The sequence below is a fragment of the Ascaphus truei genome, chromosome 7, assembly GCF_040206685.1.
Source record: "Ascaphus truei isolate aAscTru1 chromosome 7, aAscTru1.hap1, whole genome shotgun sequence".
NCBI lineage: Eukaryota > Metazoa > Chordata > Amphibia > Anura > Ascaphidae > Ascaphus > Ascaphus truei.
Genome location: NC_134489.1, coordinates 46,336,360 through 46,356,254, shown reverse-complemented (window position 1 = coordinate 46,356,254; position 19,895 = coordinate 46,336,360). Strand labels below are relative to the sequence as shown.

Here is a 19,895-nt window from a genome sequence, read left to right as displayed (position 1 = left end):
TGTTGTGATGGTGCTCATCTCCAATCAGGAAGCTGACCTGCAGGAATGAGGTAGGGTTGTAAATTAACCGACCAGGGCCCAGAGACAGAATCCTGTTAGAGTATCCGTAGTCTGTAAGCAGGCAGAGGTCAGGGCTGGCAGGGCAGGCCTTCCCTGGCTTCAGCGACACAATCCACAGTTGGATTGGACCAACAAAGGACCAATACAGTGGAGTCCACAATGTTTCAAGTCTTGTATCAGTCCGAGGCAATAGATCTGTGGGTTAAAGATTCCTAAGGAGGACAAATCTAGTCTACCCGAAGTCTATGCTGAATTCAAAGTTGACTTCGACAAGGTACGCTCCGAAGTTCTTCCCACTCATCGTCCTTTTGATTGCCCGATTGATCTTTTGCCAGGCTCTGTTATTCCCAAAACCAGATCTTACCCTCTTTCCGTTCCTGAGACGAAAGCTACGTCTGAATACATTCAAAAAAATTTGAAGAAGGGATTTATTCGAAACTCTTCCTCCCCAGCCGAGGCTGGCTTCTTCTTTGTTAAAAAGAAAGACGGGTCTCTTCGTCCTTGTATAGACTACAGAGGGCTTAATAAGATCACTGTGGATAACTTTTATCCTCTACCGCTCATCTCTGAGGTTTTTGATCGTTTACAAGGGTCCACTATATTTTCCAAATTAGATCTTCGGGGGGCATATAACTTTATTTGTATACACAAAGGCGATGAATGGAAGATGGCCTTCAACACTCGTGATGGACATTACAAATATTTAGTCTTGCCCTTTGGCCTCTGTAATGCCCTGTCAGTATTCCAAGAATTGGTTAATGAGATTTTTCGGGACCTCCTCAATCTTTTTGTCATTGTCTATCTTGACGATATTCTTATCTTCTCTAAATTTCTCTCTGAACACATTCACCACACCAAGCTGGTCTTGTCCCGTCTCAGGGAGAATCACTTATATCCGAAACTTGAAAAGTGCCAGTTTCACCAGACGTCTATTGCATTCCTGGGTTATATTATTTCCAATACTGGATTCTCCATGGACCCTGCCAAACTCAAGGCAACTAGAATAGCCACAACCCACCTCTTTTAAAGCAATTCAAAGTTTCACTGCTCTAACAAAGAAAGGAGCAAACACTTCTTCCTGGCCACCTGCAGCACTTCAAGCCTTCAAATCTCTCAAAGAAGCTTTTGGGTCTGCACCTATTTTATGTCACCCAGACCCTAAACTTCTTTTACTCTGGAGGTGGACGCATCTGACGTTGGGGCAGGCGCTATCCTGTCTCAGAGGCAATCTCCTCAGGCCAAACTGCATCTTTGCGGTTTCTTTTCTAAGAAATTTTCCTCGGCGGAACAGGATTATGACGTTGGCAACCGGGAGCTCCTTGCTATCAAACTTGCAGTACAGGAATGGAGACACCTACTGGAAGGTACTGAAAACCCCATTTCTATTCTTACTGACCACAAGAATTTACTGTACATAGAAAACGCCCGTTGCCTTGGAGGTCGCCAAGCCCGTTGGTCACTCTTTTTCTCTAGATTCAATTATCTTATTTCCTATATTCCCGGTTTAAAGAACCTGAAGGCTGATGCATTGTCCCGCCAGTTCGTGGTTGAAGACAAATCTGAAGACATATCCGAGACTATTCTTCCTTTCAAATATGTTATTTCCGCAAATTCTTTGATATCCTGGACGACATCTTGGCTGCTCAAACACGCATCCCTAAAGGTCTTGAGGTGCCGGATGGTTGTTTATATGCCTGTAAGAGACGTGTGCAGAGGTACGCAATGGAGACCATTTAAAGTGAAACTAAAATTAGGCTTTATTGCGCCTGTCCCTTTAACACAGGAAAACATATGAAAATATGCCAAACAAAAACCTATCTCCGCTTTGGAGACTATCTATACATGTAGCTCAGCCCTCTCTGACTGGGTGTCTAGCTAAGCTATTTACCAGCCCAAATATATATACATATATACAGCTATACAACAGTCTAATAAGAAAGTCTTATCTGTGTCTTGTAGCTGTAGGGGAGGCTTCTCTGCTCTCTTGGATCCGCACCCTTGTGTGTTAAGGCAATGTCAGGATCCAGGTTTAGAATCTTGTCCCCTTTGTCTTGTTGTCAGCTTGCAGCTCAAGACATTTGTCCTTCCTTGGTTCAGCCCCCAATTGTAAGACTAAGGAATCCCTCTTCCTGTCTCAGAACAGGCTATTTCACAGAGCTGTTATTAGCAGGTGGGGTTGATTGCACCAGCAATTAAACAGCACACTGCTGGATTAGAGACAAGTCTGTTAACAGGGATAAAACCTTGTTACATACCTCCCCTGTTTGTGGGAAGCTCGGGCTTACCATGGCCGAAGCCCATCCTTCCACTCTCATTCAAGATATCTCTGTGACTTGAATGAGAGTGGATGGAGGAAGAGAACCCTCAGTCCCGCTGGGATTGGAGCCCTTTCTCCAGTTTATTTGTGTCTCCTCCCAAAAGTGCTTGCGATCAGCACTCCTCAGTCGCTTGAGGAGGACTTTTTCCAAGTAAAGTCTTTTTACTGAGTATTTGTGTAGGCAGACTGTATGGCGACAGTTGCAGAGCGTTTGAGAGTAGCCTTTTTAGTTTTCTGCTCTTGAAGATGTCCTTCTGCACTTTTCCCACTCCATGGAGTTGGCAGTTCAGCTTCTTTGGGATTGAGTTGTAATTCCACCTCCACTTCCAGAGAACTTCCCATCTTTTCAGCTTCATCCGCTAAGGATTCTTCTGGTTTTGAATTTGCACGTATACCTTTTTTGTTGCCTTTTGGGTGGCTGAAGGTTTAGCTAGTGATTTTTTAGGTGGTTCAAACTTTTCAACCTTGTTTCTCAGATGAGCGTTGTTCCCAGCTCTCACTGTACCCTTGTCTTCAGGGTTTTTAGTTGCTGTGGATACTGACGCTTGGGCAGGGTCAATACCTTTTTTTGTAGTACTGTAATCTCATCCGTGAGAGATCCCTGTTTCTTGAGTGCATCCTGCAATTCTCCTCTCAGGATGTTCATCTCCTCACCGTACTTTCTCTGAGCTTGCTTCCATATTTTCCTTATATTGTGAAGCACTGTGAATTTCTTTGCTCGGGCCACAGCTACTTGTTTCAGTTTCTGGACCTTCTTATGCTCCCTCTTGTACCGAGTCACCTGGGCTCTAAGCTTGGCCTCTAGCAATGCTTTGGTGATGCTTAGGGTAGCCTTCAGTTTCTCATGCTGCTTTGCGGGGACATACTGGTTAATCAGACATTCCTGCAGCACTTGTACTTCTTTAGCAGCCTGCAGATTGTTTTCCTGCAGAGTTTGCTGCTTCTCCTCAGCATTCTGGAGGTGTGTACGCAGACCTTGCAGTTAGTTCTGCAGTCGGTGCTCTGCTTCAAACTTTTCATCTTCCAAACGTTTATTTATTTCTTTAAGCACGTGCAGCTTTTCATTCTTTTCTTTGACGTGGTTTGTCAAATCAGAATTTTCTTCTTTCAGTCTTAAATTTTCTCTTTTTGCAGTCTCTGTAATTTTCAGGGCCTCCATGTAGTCCTTCTTCCATTTACGCACATCTGCTTTGTGAATGACAGTCTCCTGGCGTGAGACTTCCATCTCTAGGTTGAGGGTCTGAAGCTCCTTCTGAGAGACTTTGAGATCCATATTAAGACTGAGGTTAGTTTTATGAGAGATGTCCAGCGCCTCAGCGAGACTGTGAAGTTCCTTTTTAGAGACTTCCAGTTCTGTGCAGTAACTGCTGATCTCTTGGTATGAGGCATCCAGTGCTATGCGGAGAGTATGAACCTCCTTCTGGGATATGTCCACCTCTGTCCGGACACTGTTGGCCTCCTGGTGTGAGGCATTCTGTTCTATGCATTCTGAGACACTTCCACCTCTCTATGGCACTTACGAACCTCTTGCTGAAAGACTGTAATCTCCTTCAGTGCCTCCTCATACTTCTGCTTTAGATTAGCAATCATTCAATCAGATTGACTCTGCTTTTAATCCATGGTGGCATTAGTAGTGTTTGCAGTGGCTAGCTCAGTCTTGAGATCCTCCAATTCGGTCTTGGCCACAGAGTAAATTGCGAGCACAGTCTTCTGTAGCTCAGCATTATTTTCTCTCTCCCTTTTCAATTCTTCACGGAGCAGATCACAGTTATGCCTGGCAGCTTGCAGTGCATCTTCAGGGCTGGTCATGGGATCGTCACTCACTGGTTCCGGCTCCGCTTCCCTGGGATGGCTGGTTGAGGGTTCCTCACTATTGGCACCGGATAGACACTTTTTTGGGTTACCCGACTTCTGCCTTGGGCCCTCTGGATATTCTGTCATCTGCATGACGAATCCTCCATTTTCTCAAGGCAGCAGGGCATCTCGGTCCCCCTTTTTCTCCGCGGGATCTGTGGACGTGTCTGTTCCTTCCACAGTACATGAAGGCCCGCTTATTTTTTTTCTTTATCCTCCTTTTTGTTTTGGATTACTCCGTCCCATAAGGAATACTGGGGTCTCCGTCTTTATTTGATACTTCAGCAGCTTCACTGTATCCGCCATATTTTCCTTGCAGCTGCGTTAGCTGGCGAAGATATTCAATGCTCTGCTGCGCCCACTCTTGCTCCTGCCGATCACATTCGTCATCATAGAGAGCGGTCTTTTCGGTTCCTACCGAGTTTAGGCACCCCCACCATTCTTGGGGTGTTTTGTGGGTGTGACTCGGTTCGGGTTCCCCGTAAGAGATGTCTTCCTCCTTATCGGACCGGAAGGGCCACTCTTCCGTGGAGTAGGGTTCATTACAGGAACGCCACATCTTGTCCTCCATTTTGGGGTTATCAGGTGTATTTTTCTTCCTGACCTCAGGAGGCGCTATTGCAGCTGTTGTCACTGTATTCGCTAGAACCCCAAATGGTTGGAGTCCTACATGTGGGCAGATTTTGCTTGTAGAGTTCGTAGTTATCACAGGCGTCTCTGTAGACTTCTTCTTCTTTACTTTGGTATGTTTTACAACATCAGCAGTATTGTGCACGCATTATTTCTCATTAGTGATACTGGGTGTGCAGTTACTATGTAAAACATCTGTACCTTCCCTGGGTCCACAGCGCATTGCTTGCTGCTGCATTTCCTTGGCTTGTTGGAAAAAATAGTCCTCTGGCTGCTGCCCTTTTTCTGGGGCCACATAGGGGTCATCCTCATCGTCTGAATAAGGCCTGAAGGGACACTGCTTCGTGTGGCTGGGCTCTTTACACCAGGAACACATTTTCTTCCACCTTCTTGCAGAGTCTGTATTTGACTTCAGCTGGGTGGCCATTTTAAATTCCCACTAGTTGTAAAATGGCTTGGTTTTGTCTTAAGGATAGATTTATAATAGAAGGGCCTCTTATTTCCTTTAACAGGAGTTGAACTACTAGCCTGAGAGGGATTGCTAGGCCTTCTGCTGTTAACTGGCTTCTGCCAGACAAACACTTGATTTTTCTCGTAGTCTTGTTTATCCCTCTCAAACTTAGTTTGTTTCTTGATCATAATTTCTATTTCCAATTTATTTATGTTCTTAGCCAAAGCTATGTCCAGTTCTAGGAAACCTTCCATTTTAGTGTATTCATGGAGTTTAGTTTGTAAAGTTTTAATGTCCGTCTCAATTACTGTAGTTTTTTTTCCTTAGATTTAAATGTTACAATCAATTCCATTAGTTTAAATGAGCAATCGTCAAGTACCCGCTTCCAGCTAGTTTCAAAGATATCCTCCTGAAATACAAACGTAAGGGACTTTTTAATACGAAGTCCTCTCAGTATTCTATTTGACTTAATATAATTTTCAATAGTCATAGATAATTTTTATTTTTACTTGTGGGCCTCCTCCTGATTTTTGGCAGTGCTCTGCCTTTCTCCTATTTTTGTGTACAGATAAAACATGTATAAAAAATATGCAATGTGTCATCCTATCAAAATGTGTATAAATGTATGTCAATGATGGCTCCCATCCCCCCCCCCTCCATTTCCCCCTCCCCCTCCATTTCCCCCTCCTTTCTTCCCTTGTGTACAACTACCCCATCCCCCTGGGAAACATTTTAAATATATTGATAAACTCTAATTAAATGATTTATTAATATAAACTAAACCGTCATTTTGCTACACTCGAGTTTTTGTTATGTTAGGAAACTGAAATAAATCAATAAAGCAGCATAAATGGGGGCGCTATTAGACAGATACCATTATAATATTTATTTTTAAGTGATGTCATTTGTTTTAGAATTAATTTCTGAATGTGTCCTGATTTCTACTTGTGAAAATCTGATCACCCTACATAGAGGGACAGTCAATCTATCAATGTTATAAAGAGCAGAGAGGAGAGAGACATGAGAGGGGCAGTCTCTGATTGGGGTGATAAATTCCATGGTGAAATTTCCCTCGTGTTATATAAAGTTATTTCAGAATTGGCAGTGCACTATCCCTATCCGCCCCTCTCTCCTCCTAACTCATTTCCCCTCACTTCCAGCATTCCGTCACTGTGCGAAGGGGAAAGTCCCACGTTTATTTTTAAATGTTTCCACAGAATCCATTCTGTGCTGTTCATTTAATATGTTACAGACTTAAACATCACGTTTAAGGGCTTTTTGAAACCTAGGCAGAACCACGGCAATCTGTTTAATAAACGCCAGTGTGTAGTCGCAAGTGCGGGAATACTTATGGAAAGGGTTTAGTGAAGCAATTATGAAGCAGGTAGGATAAAATATACAGCGACTGTTAACCCCAATAGTGCTGCATTTTTTCAGTATACAAATATATACTGCTCTGTATTATGTTGCAGAAAAGGGTTAATACAGGAAAGCTTAGAAAATACATTGTAAGAAATTCATATAATAATAATTCACATTTTTTTCATCAGTTTATTACACAAAATCATTGCATATTTACCATCCCCCCCCCCCCCCACAAAAAAAAAGAAGTGAAAAAGACTCCTCACAGCAACCAGTTAAAAAAAGAAAAACCCAGACAAAATGGATGAGAAAAAAATTCTAGAGATTTAGTGGTAACACATGATGTTGCTGTATTCGACAGGAATGTATTCTCCACATACATCCCATATAATTACATGGGTCGGAATAGCTGTCTGTGAGTAGGTTTACTGACTATGCGCTTCTTTAACCCAGGTAGTGCTGAGAAAGCTGTGTAAGACTGCAGGCATAAGCTTATAGGGGTTCATGTTGAAATGATCAAGAAGCAATTATCCATGTGTTATTGTACCAAATATTCGATTGTAAGCTATTCGGGTCATGGTTGTGTCTCCTGCACTGTGTTTGCATTTTTTCATGCGAGGTTCTTGGTAAAGTGGGAGTGTTGTGAACTTCCAGGAAATCATATCATTGAGACATATCTGGCTTGTGTGTTACACAACTCTTTGCAGCACTGCCAAACCAAACATGGAAATGAAACCTCTGTCAGTTAACATCTCATTTGCTGTGCATGGGGTGTTTAAACGTACGTCTTTTTTTTTCTTCTTCATTTCCTTACCATGAAACATATGTTGAAATACATATCTCACTTTCAATTGTGCCCTGGGATATATGAATAGAATGAAAAAGCTTCAATCTGTTTATGTGGCAATCAGTAATAAGGAGTTGCAGAAAGGGGATAGGCGTCTATAAAGCTACAAAAAGCTTACCTTTTAAAGACTGCAACATTTTTTCATCATAAAATATCCACCATTACATTTCTGTGGAACTGCAGATAACCTTCTACTTTAGACCAGCAAACCTCATCTTGCGCTTACATTGTATCAAACAAACACGCATTCTTCGGACAGAATATTTAACCACTAACATATTGCCAAGTATTGATACACTGGGTTCTATGTATTAACGCAATGAATTATGTTGACATTTGCGTTATAACGTGAAATGCAAAAAAAGCGCACATATTTTATTTATCATACTTTGAGAAGTTGTTGTTACATGAAACGCACAATAGAAATAGTCGAATTCTATTTGACGCTGTGCATCATGGGAAACATACTTTCTTGATACGGTACCTATGAATTTGAAATACAAAACCAATGGCGCAAAGCATCAATTAATCAAAAAAGTATTTAAGTAGTTATCGCGTTTACTGCCTCACTACTGTGCGTTCAGATTGTTTACTATCGACATATTAGGTACTTAGGAACCAGAGAGAAAGAAATATTGTTATAAACAAATATACATACATATATCTATACATTGTCCAATTAGTAGACTTGTCATCTATGCACCTTCACTTGATAACTGTATTAAAAGAGATTTTGTAATGTTTCTGTCACCTACGTGTTAATTAACTTTGTTTCCATCTTTAATTCAATACATCCACTGTGTGTCATTTTTATAATGTTTAATACCGGTACATATAATCAAACACTTTTTACTAGACGCCTAAACAATACCAGATACCAGAAAAAAGTTGGCTGATGCAATTGACACATTTATGTGGTTTTCTGATGCACCAACAATAAAATCTTTGGTAAATATCATTTACTCATGTGCAACACGCAAAAATGTTACTCCAACGCAATTTGCGCCAGTCTATATGGCAAATATATGACTTGATGCATCGCACGTACATGACAGAAAATAGGATTGATGCATAGATGCATTTCCAAATGATAAATGCCTGTGTCGTATCAGCGCCAAATATTTGTTATGCTCAAGTTGATACAGAGGCCCCATTGTGTTAAGTAGCCCCTCTTATCTCGTGGTGCTTCACTAACTACATTGTAAGCTCCTTAGATACACAGTCCTATTATATAAAGTGCTCTGGGCATTGACACAGTTACATGAGATAATTATTATAAATACTTTTACTCGTGAATGACTTTTTATGTATTTATTTTTTTACAGTTTATGAGTAACAGCAAGGGGTCATATGGGGTGATATTTTTAAACCTGGGCTATACAATATACTTGTGATGTTGGCCCCTTAAGCAAAGAATGGGTGACGTCCACCCAGTGCCCTACTCAGAATTATGTGAATCCCTCTGCTGTGCAACACGGGTACTGCCCCAGAAAATGGTAGCGACTCAGATAGGGGTTATTCATTAACCTGCGATAATGCTGATCCGGGCACTATCGCATGGAAACTCCCATTTGCCTGTTCACCACTATCGTAGTTAAATTAATAACCCAAAGGGAGAAAAACTGAAAGAAAAAGATATAAGGAGGGAGAGATAACACCAAAGATAAAATCAGGGTGGAGAGATTTGATGATGAGAGGGTGCTTTTGCTGCTTGTCTAAACACCGAGTTGTGTTAAAGGGTTTACATGGGTTCAGTAAGAGGTGGCCTGTCCAGTGGGTACAATGACACACTTCCATTTTGTTGCCTGTTTATTATCTGTCTCTCTCTCTCTCTCTCTCTCTAGTCTGTTTTTTTCCCTCCTAAACAGGAAATGATCTGTAAATCCTGTTATCTATCACTGTCACACATTCAGTGTAAACACAGATACCGGTACAAAGCAGCGAAAAGCGAAGATTTCTCTAATGTGTCTAATATTCTTCTGTTCTTCCATCCTCCCGTCTCTTTTCGCAACCCTCCCCACCTCCTTTCTGGTTGTATCTCTCTGCTCGCAGTCTGTTCTCTTTCTTTCAATCTCCTGCACTGTTTTAGTTTCTGTCTCGCTCCCTCTCTCTGTTTTTTTGTCACCCCTTCTCTCAGTTTCTCTCTCCCTTCTATCTCTTCACTATCTCGCTGTGTTTCTGTCTCCCCCCACTTCTGCTTCTGATCTCGGCTTTGGGCTGTTTTGTTTTCCTGGCTGGGGTGAGATTGGCTAACACTACCCTTCCTCTCCCCCCCCCCCCCCATCGGACCTCACCCTCAGAGATGACCTCATAGAGAGTAGGCGGGGCTAGAGGGAGGGAGGTGCGAGCTTTGGGAAGGGCAGAGACTGTATATAACCATGATAAGCAGAGCAGAAGCTGAGCGCAGCTCTGAATCTAGGCAATTATTGGGCGAGAAGACTGAGCTAGCTTTCTGGATCATTATGTCCTCCATACTGGATATACACACTCTGTACCAGGTAAGATACTGTCTGGGCAGAGGTCTATTTTCTGCCGAGCCGTTGAGGGGAGGGAGGAATTTTCAATTCAAGGGTCTTTTGTTCTGACGTCTTAATTTCTAAATCAAAGACGAAAAACTCGTTGAGTCCTAGAAAAGTTCAGAGCGTCCTTGTAAATCCAGAGAAGGTAGGGTGAGTTCTGGACACAGAGAGGATAGGAAGGGACATGAGGGAGTAAGGGGATTTCTGTAGGAAGGCATTAGTGAAATGGTCTAGGTGGAGAAAGGAATTTCTGGAGAGAGGGTGGATAGGAAAGGCCCTAGTCATAGTGTATAGGGAGAACTAAAGGGTTCCGGAGGGAAGAAATCGGGATTTTTTTTTGGAGAGTGATGTCTTGGAGGACAAAAAGTGGAGTCTCCTGGAGCTAGCGACGATAGAGAGGGCTTCTGTGTCAGGATTGTGATGACATTTGGAGAGAGAGGGCTGTTTTGACGGAGTTGGGATAGAAGATTTATACAAGGAGGGGGGAGGGGGGGCACTTGGGTGTGACCGCAGATAGAGAAGGGGATCAGGAGTAGTCGAAGTAGTGAGAGAGGCTAGAGGGGGATCTGAAGTGAGGATAGAGGGGGGGGGATCTGGAGTGGGAGAGCATAGAGGGGGATTTGGAGAGAGGATAGAGGGGGAGATGCGGGGGGATGTAGGGTGAGGCTAGTGGGGGGATGTAGGGTGAGGCTAGCGGGGGGATGTGGAATGTGAGAGGATAGCGGGGGATGTGGAATGTGAGAGGATAGCGGGGGATGTGGAATGTGAGAGGATAGCGGGGGATGTCCAGTGAGGCAGGATAGCTGGGGAATCTGGAGTGAGAGAGGAGACCGGAATATCCAGAGGGAGAGGGGGGTAATCAAGACTGTGAGAGAGGTGGGCATCTGAGGATAGACTGAGAATGTGTGATAATATCCATTATTAATCTTTCACATATTACATATTCCCATTTTCAATAGTATTACAGTAAAACAGCCTGTAACTATGGGTTAAACGTCCAGCATACACTTATTCTGTCTTCAGGGCAGTATAGTACCAATGTAGAGTGAAGGGGTAAAGGTGTGAATAGAGAGATGAGGCGAATGTGTGGAGCTAGAATCAGAGAGACGGGTCTGCCGAGTAAGAATAAGTGGGTTGTCTGCTTGATATAAGATAGACAGGTCTCTGTGGTGTTTCTGAGGATTAGCCCTCTGACACTTCCCTCCTGTTGCCAGGATAATGTGAGCAGGGCTCAGTGAGGTTGGGAAATCATAGAGACGTCAGAACTGAAAATCGCTTCTCCCTGCATAACCTGATTGGCTCCATTCCCCATACAAGTGCCTGTGCCTCTCAGTCTTTTTGTCCCCGTGCCTTTAAGTCAGTCTTTCCTTGTGTCTTTAAGTCAATATTTCTGTCCATGTGCCTCTGTCTATCTGTCCAAGTGCTTCTGACACCTTTTTCACCTGCTTTTAGGCTTTCAAGAGTCCATGATTTTGTATTATGTAGGTAACGGGTAGCTTCTGTCAGTTCCTATCATTCTCTGCCCGGGTCCCTAAAACCCCAGCTTGCTTAGGTTTGTTTCCGATAACTTTTGGCCTCTGACCCCTCTCCCCCCCTGTCCTACTCCAATATTCTAACCCCTCCATCACCCACAGAACCTGCGCAACTTGAGCCTTTCTGAAGACTGTGAGTCTACCAGAGAACGGAGCTTCCTGAGCCCCCAGCGGCGACATTCTTGCGCCCCGGACCCTCACGATGAACTTCGATGGGCCCCCCGCAGCCCTTGGACACCCGAACCCAACCGGGTCCCCTTCAGAGCCGACCGTTCTATCAGCCTGACTGAGGGGGCTCGGCTTCCTCCTCCTCCCCCACCGGGCTTCCCCCCACTGAAGGCTGCCCTGCCCGTCCTCTCCCCCCGCTACAAGACGGAGCTGTGCCGCACATTCTCAGAGACAGGAATATGCAAGTACGGGGCAAAGTGCCAGTTTGCCCATGGGCAGTCAGAGCTGCGAGAGCCAAACCGCCACCCCAAGTACAAGACAGAGCTGTGCCACAAGTTCTACCTGTGTGGGGAGTGCCCGTACGGGTCGCGCTGTAACTTCATCCACCACCCCATCGAGCAGGGAACATCCCAGCATATCCTGCGCCAGAGCCTGAGTTACTCCGGCATGCCGACCTGGAGGGGCTCCCCTCCCCCACCTGGCATCCCTGACCCTGCCAACTTCTCCCGAGCCCCCTCCGTGTCCCCGCCGCCCTCATCAGACCTGCTCTTCTCCCCTGCTCCCTCGGAGACGAGAAGCCATGTGTCATCTCTGAGAGCATCTGATTCATTCTCCCGCTGCTGCTCGTGTCGCTGCGCTAGGGCTGGGACCCTAACCCAAGACCCCTTCTCCTCCTCCCACCTGCTTTTGCGCTCACCCTCGTCCAGCTCGCTTCCTGAGACGGAATGTTACAGCAGTGGGTCAGAATCTCCTGTCTTTGAGATGTCCTGCCAGGCGGCTCCCCCCTCCAGCAAGAGATTGCCCATCTTTAACAGACTCTCAGTGTCCGACTGAGAGGAGGGGACAGGAACACAGCCCACCCCAAGCACACACCAACCAGCAAGTGGAACCATGCAAATCTGCTCAAACCAATCCAGAAAATGGGAGGAACATGGACTTTGCAAAACTCCTCCACAGCATCTGGAGATGGGAAGGGGCAGCAGCTGTGCCAAGTCCCTTTCAAATAATATTGCAAGAGAGAGAGGGGGGCAGGAGCTGTGCCAAGCTCTTCCAGAGCCTCAATGCAGACTTACCATCACTCCAGTCCAGTCATTGTGTCTTTAAGAAGCAACAAGGCACCCTGAGGAGCTGTCACCAGCAGATGGGTGGGTGGCTTCAGGGAACCTCCCAGAGTGCCTTGTGCTGAACCTCAGGGTTGTGTGTGGGGAGGGTTAATGGGGACCTCAGCCACCATTGCATCTCCCTGCTCATTCTACAGAGAGTTAATCCTTTCTGGCCATTTGTTTTGGCACAAATTTAAACCCCCTTTTCCTGAATACTTTTTTTTGAATCAATGTTGATCCCATTCAGTCCTCAGCATTGAAGGAGGGATTGTATTGTGTAAATCTATCTAAGGACCCCTCCTATGTCCTGTGGAGGTGGTGGGAGGGTCCTGATTTATGTAGCAGAACAAGGTACAGCAGGGTTACTGGCCCTCAGTCCCACACTTCCAGTTTGGGCTGGTTCCAATCTTTAGGAAATGGGACTGGGTGCTTCACTCTGCATCCCTGAAAAACCTGATTTCTTTAATGATTTTTATACTGCAGTAAACGCATCCCACTGACCCATTTAAGAGGGTGGACCCTTTTTACTTCTGAGAGGTGCTGCAATGCATTGCCATGCAAGTGCTGCCCTGTGTATACTACAGATACACACACTGCTCTGTGTAAGATCATATACATTCTCTGTGTAAAATACAGATACACACATTACTCACTGTAAAGTACAGATACAGTACACACTGCTTTGTGTATAGTACATATACAAACTGTTCTGTTTATAATACAGATACACGCTGCCCTGTGTATATTAGTTATATACTGCACCGTGTATGATTCAAAACAGATACTGTTCTGTTATATAATATAGACATGAAGATTTACATTGCCCTCACAGATACAGTGGAATAGATAAACATGATTGTATATAATAAAGATAAAGTTGACTTTATGTGTAATATAATTATGTACTATTCACAATATTACACAGATGCATACTGTTCTGTGTATAGTACATGCATACAAATCCATGTTTATAATACAGATGAACACAGCTCCCTTTTACAATGATGCTGTATATTGCTGTGCAATGCATTATAGTGCTTCCCAGCAATGAAGAGGTTGACACATCACAAAGTGCCTTATGCCTCATAGGGATTTTGGAAAACTATCCAGTCCACCCTGGCAGTGAAAGGGTTATAATGAGGTGCAAATACTATAGTGAACCAGGTAAAAATACGCAAAATATGAAACTAATTTTACCTTGATACTTCTAATCCCAAACTGTGCTTGTTTTATAACACATAGGTGTTAACCTGTATGAAAATTATTTATGTCATATATTTATTTAGCAAAATGAATTTTATATATATATATCTATTTATCTTTTTGTATTATTTTGGAAATAATATATATTTGTCATTGTTTGGAATAAAAATTGTAATGATCCCATCAGGTCAAATAAACATGTAATAAAGAGATTTAAAGAGACATCCTTGTGAAGGTGTGTATTTACTGGGATGGGGTGTAGGGCAGCACACACCACCTGATTACAGGTAGGAGGACAGTCATTATGAATCCCTTACCTGCTTGCAATCTTTTTCTAGTGTAGAGATCCATGATAACTTGCGCAATGTCACACACAATGTTAGTATTATGGAAATTCATCCCAAAATGACTTCCTTTAAAATGTGTCCTTAGTGAGATAAAAGATCTTCTCATTCTGACACTTATCGAAAGCTGAGACTTTTCAAGAAGTGTTTTAGTATCAATATACACAAAACAACTTCAATAGGGGCACACTTAAAAGTGTTATTGGTCCCTCCAGGCTGTGTCACTGCATCACTCTGTGATAAGAGGAGATAGGTATCCTTTCTGTCTGTGTTAGGGCAGGTCCATACTGCCGCAGGGGCGCGATCACGTTGCCTAAAGGTATTGTTCACGCCCATAGACCATGCAGGCGCGCGCGGCAACAGGAGGGGGCACGCGTTGCGTGAGAAATCGGTTGAAACATTTCTCGGCGCAACAGCCAGGTCACGTGAGCGGTTCGCCCAATGAGGGCGAACCAGCTTCATGACGCCCCCTGGCACGCCCCCCACAGCGCATCTACCATGGACAGAAAACGCACCCGCTTCACGCGGGTGACATCACAGCCTTCGCTTGCCTCCGGGCGGGCGAAGGCTGTATGGCCTCAGCCTTATCATGCTAATGAGAGACAGATTCTGGGCCGTAGATCCTTTCCACATGTCACCTTGTGGTGGGAGGGAAAGACTCAATGGACCATATATTATAATCCATTCTGTCTCTGTTTTACTATTACTTTACAATATAGGCACTGATTTAATTGATATTTTTCTTCCTCCTTAAATATGTGTAGCCAGCAAGTTATTTTATTTTACAATTTGTTCTCATGAATACAAAAAAAAAAAAACAAATTGCAACACAACATAAGGATGATAGCACAGAAAAAGATTTTTGGGGAAAAACAACTATTTTTATATGCGTGGATAAATACTTCAGTTACAAATTACCATTCCTATTTCATTCTAGTACTATACCTCACTGTCAGATAATCCAGGCATCTACATTTCCAGAGAGATTTGGATGTTGAATTGGTGTTGCTGGTCCCCTTAAACATGGCTGCCATTATGCATTTTCTAAGATGGTCCCATAACTCAGATCAAATCACTGCTACATTGACATCACTGCAGGATGCTTAGCTTAATTAAATAGTTATTTGTAACTGTTTCATAATTCAGGGTATGTTTATTAGCTGTACGCCTTGCTGTAAAAAGTGCTCTAACAAATATGTAATTTATAATATATTATCCTTGCCTAGGTCACACACCTACATTAGAGAAGAAAGTTGTAGAGATTTCAATGTTGCAGCGATCAGGGCAGAGTTAGTAAGCATATTTTCAGAATATCACAATTGGAAGTGACTTGAAAAAATGATATATATATACATCATTATGTCTGCAAGGTAGAAAACTAAAATACCATTTCACAGTGAAGTGTGTACTTGGGAGGGACAGCAAAATACTTTTCGGTCTAAATTGGAATGTTGCTTAAAAAGTACAATCCTTAATACTGTACTTTTATTTTTGGATATTTTTTCTTAATGCAGTCTATAAATAAACATGTTCTTTACACTGTACAGTTATTGTTAATTCTGTATGTTTATACTGTAGCACTCAGATTTAACTGATTGTACATTTTAATTTCTGGATGTGTTTGAGTAGAAAACAACTTTTCAGAGTTGAATTGTATTGTATTTATATAGTTCCAATCATGTAACTGTGTGTTTCACAGATTTTTTATGCAAGACATGAGAAGAATACAAGTGTATACATAGATACAAAGTTTGACGAACAGAATGCCAGCACCAAAGAGCTAAAGTCTTACTAGTGTTTTGGGAGGCAAACAGGGAGGGCATTGCCAGTTTTATAAGGCAAAGTGAATAGGGTGTGTGTGCATTTCTAAGGAGAACATGCTCCCCGTGGATTTTGTGTGTTTTGCTGTTACTGTGGGGGAAGAGTGAAGACTACCCCTTCCAGTGGGTTCCAGAGCAGGGGGTGAAGCTGTATTCATTTAAATTTTATCACATTATCACCTATTTAAGATTTTGATTAGTCACTTATTATTAGTGTTCACTTTTTATTTGTTTGCGCCTTATTTCACTTTACCACTATACATTTCTAAGGAGATACAGTATTTTGGACTGTAAAGAAAAAAACAAGGTGCTGAATATTTGTAGTGTTTTCCTATGCCTTTCTGTGGAAGTGCCTGTGTCATTCAGTTAAGCAGCTAGTTTCATTCCTTTGGTTTTCTACCTACTCCCCCCTTCCCCCCTAGGCCTGGGAGTGAACGCTCTAGGCCAGATCCGCACCTTTCTTTGTGTCTGTAAGCGGTGAGTCAGTCTGCGGCCTGACAAGGCAGAAGAAAAACAGGCTGACAGCATTAGCCGCTGAAAGCATCACGTGTTCATGTGTCATAACCAGAGCCGGTTCCACAGGCCTGGTCAACAAGGATATAAATGTTACTAAGTCTGAGAAAGAAGAAGTACAGGGAGTGATTATCATGCCAGGAAAGAGGAGTCACTGAAAACCACGATTCCCGCTCACACCCAGAGACAGCAGCGCACACACAAAATAAAGAATCACTTCCTTGAATTCAGTTCTATTGTCTGTACTTTGTAACTTGTGACAGTGTAATTCAGTGAATTCAGACCCAAAATATACTCCCTCTCCCTATACGTTTTCTAAAGATATAGGTGGAGGGGCATATGTGCTAAGCAAAATTTGGCGCATGCCAAACTGAATTTCAATTGCACTCATGTGCGCCTATATTTTAAACACACATTCTTCCACCTGCTTGATAAAGGGAATCAACATTCTTCCAGCTGTGTAAAAAATATATATATTTTTACATTTGTTTTGGCGCACAGAATGGGACTGTAAATAGTATGTACTAAAAAGGAATATTTCTGTGTGCCACAAAGGGATTTAGAAGTGTGTCAAAATAGTCTGCCAAGTTCAATTTGACATAAAACCTAAGAAATATTCTTAATAGTCTTAGTGCAGAATTAAGTTTCTTTGTATCAAACCCAACACAGATATTTAATTATATAGGTTCACAAAATGTTCTATTTTCACAGTATGGCCATTATAAATAATATGACACTAATATTTGATGTGTTTAGGGAATGATTATATGAAGCAATAGGAATATCTGTGAGAGCATATCTGCATATTATTACCCAGAATCCCTGGCTGCAGTGGAAACATTGTATGCTAAGAGATAATGGGGAAAAGCAGGCTTGCAGACCTGTCCGAGACATGCGAATGTGCTCACAACTGGTACAGTATTTGTATTTGCTGTACACTGCAGGGGTTTTTACCCACCACAACTTGTTTTGTGTGCGGTTATACCCACTACTAGCTTTGCACTGAATAGCTGGTAACCAACCCTCCCACTGATGAGACTCAAAAGGTCAAAAAAATAAAAAAAGCTGTCTGTGATTAACTTTACTGGCTATGCTCTTCTTTAACCCTGTCTCTGTGATATGACAGGCATAAGCTTATAGGGGTCCATGTTAAAATGGGAAAGAAGCAAAGAGTGACACACTGAGTGCTCATTTGCATGTCATTACCCAGAGTCCCTGGCTGCTGTGGAAGCACTGTATGCTAAGATATAATGGGGAAAGGCATACCTGTCTGAGACATGCAAATGTCCCTACAAGTGATATTTGTATTTGCTGTACTCTTTACGGTGGAGGGTTTTTGTCACTCTTTACCCATCATAACTTGTTTTGCGTCTGGTTATGAAGCAATAGGACAAGGTTTAGGGAGCAGTGATATGAAGCAATAGGAGAAGTTAAAGGGAGCTGTTATATGGAGCACTAGAAGGCATTATAGGGAGTGGTTATATGGAGCAATAGGGGGAGTTTTTATGGGAGGAGAGTTATGGAGCAATAAGAGTAGTTATACCTGTAGGAAGGGGTACTGTGGAGAAATAGGAGTTATGGAGAGCAGGTATATGGTGCAATCGGAGGAGTTAAAGGAAGCAGATCCAGTATATGGTGCAATAAGAAAAGTAATAGGGAGTTCCAAATTAAAGTAGTATCCCTCCAGGGACAACAAAATGGTGTTTAAATGCCCCACTTTATGCAGGCCAATAGGAAGCCACAACGTATCCTTATTGGCCCACATGATGCAGGGGATTTAAATACCAGGAAGTAATCGGTGGCAGCTTCTCCGGTAAGTATCTCGAGAAACAAGTTTTTTTCAGAGCTGAAGTTAACGTGCTTATCCCATCTGTGTAAAAAGAAGGAAAAAAAGGATGTAGGAGGGATTGCACCTTTTATTTATAAAACAACAAAAAAATTGTCAATTAAAGAATTTTTACATTGATAAATCTGGTGCTGTTTCTTTTGCAACCAAGAGATTTTTTTACAAACCTCACCAACAGTATTAAGTTGTAAAGCTATGGAGAGAGGTATCCATAACATAGGGTTGCCAGATGTCTTGTATTGAACTGGACTATCCTGTATTTGGACACGCGGTTCTGTGAAAAATTAAGAGGTAATACTGGACATGTATGTGTCCGGTATTACCTCTCTGGACATAGTAACTAGTAACCTGACCGGCTTGGGGAGCTGTGGGCTATTACTGGGGGGGTGGGGGGGCTTGTCAGCTTCCTCCATACTGATTTGCTGCTGTTGGGTAATGCAGCCAATCAGGAGGAGGTGTGAGGAGCCAGGGAGTGGGGCCAAAGAGAGGAGGAAACAGCATGGAGCGGACGTGTGTGCGTGTCGCACTTTTCACCATTGTGTCCAGTATTTTTGGAGAAGCCACCTAGCAACCCTACCATAACATGAACAGCATCTTGTATTTGTGCGGCGATTAAATGCATGGAGGTGAGTGTCTCTCACTGCCTTGTGCCCTCATATTCCTCTCTCCCTCTTACAGGAGCGGATTAAGGTGGGGGCACAGGGGGCCCGCCACCAGCAACTTCCCCATCCGACTGCTGGCCTGGCAGCAAGAAGAGGCTCCAGCAGTGCCCTCTGCCGCTGTACCTGGTTGGCTGCGCCAGAAGTCGGGCCCAACTTCTGCTCACGTGGCCAGCCCTGCACTAAAGAAGCCCTCTCAACCATCCCTCCCCCAGGCAAAATTCTTAGAGTTGTGGTGGATTGATTGTTGAGGGGAGGGGTTGATTGAGGAGGTGTGGGATTGATTGTGGAGGGCTGTGTATTGTGGAGAGGAGGAGGGATTCAGTGAGTGTGAGGGGGGGATGAATTAAGTGTGAGGGGGGGAATTGAGTGTGAAGGGGGGATTGAGAGAGGAGTGGGGTTGAGTGAGAGGGGGAGTGGGGTTGAGTGAGATGGAGGGAGGCAGAGGTTGAGAGGAGGAGGAGGAGAGAGAGTGAGAGGAGGGAGAGGGTGAGAGGAGGAGGGAGAGAGTGAGAGGAGGGGGGTGAGAATGAGAGATGGGATTGTGTGTGAGAGAGAGAGGGTGTAATAGGTAGGAGGAAGAGTGTGAGAGAGGGGGAGAGTAAGAGAATGATAGAGGGGGGGGCAGAGAAAGGGAGGAAGAGTGAAAGGGGGGATGAGAGACAGT

At 43.4% G+C, this 19,895-nt stretch overlaps 2 protein-coding genes across 2 annotated transcripts in view; both read left to right on the top strand.

Annotated features, from left to right (window-relative positions):
- MED29 (mediator complex subunit 29) overlaps window positions 1–19,556 on the top strand; it is a 92,472-nt gene extending 72,916 nt beyond the window's left edge. Inside the window, exon 4 of the mRNA XM_075608230.1 lies at window positions 19,248–19,556. Coding sequence (XP_075464345.1) covers window positions 19,248–19,472 — 225 coding nt within the window. The 3' untranslated portion in view covers window positions 19,473–19,556. The remainder of the gene's footprint in view (window positions 1–19,247) is intronic.
- On the top strand, window positions 9,861–14,268 carry ZFP36 (ZFP36 ring finger protein). The gene is made up of 2 exons (XM_075608227.1): window positions 9,861–10,019; window positions 11,675–14,268. Exons 1-2 carry the CDS (start codon window positions 9,900–9,902, stop codon window positions 12,572–12,574), a joined length of 1,020 nt encoding a protein of 339 aa, XP_075464342.1. The 5' UTR covers window positions 9,861–9,899; the 3' UTR covers window positions 12,575–14,268.
- Window positions 19,557–19,895: the final 339 nt, after the last annotated feature.

Coding starts and splice junctions, on each gene's coding strand:
- ZFP36 (XM_075608227.1), top strand. CDS start 9,900: ATGATAAGCAGAGCAGAAGCTGAGCGCAGCTCTGAATCTAGGCAATTA. Junction 10,020..11,674: donor ATATACACACTCTGTACCAG/GTAAGATACTGT, acceptor CATCACCCACAG/AACCTGCGCAACTTGAGCCT.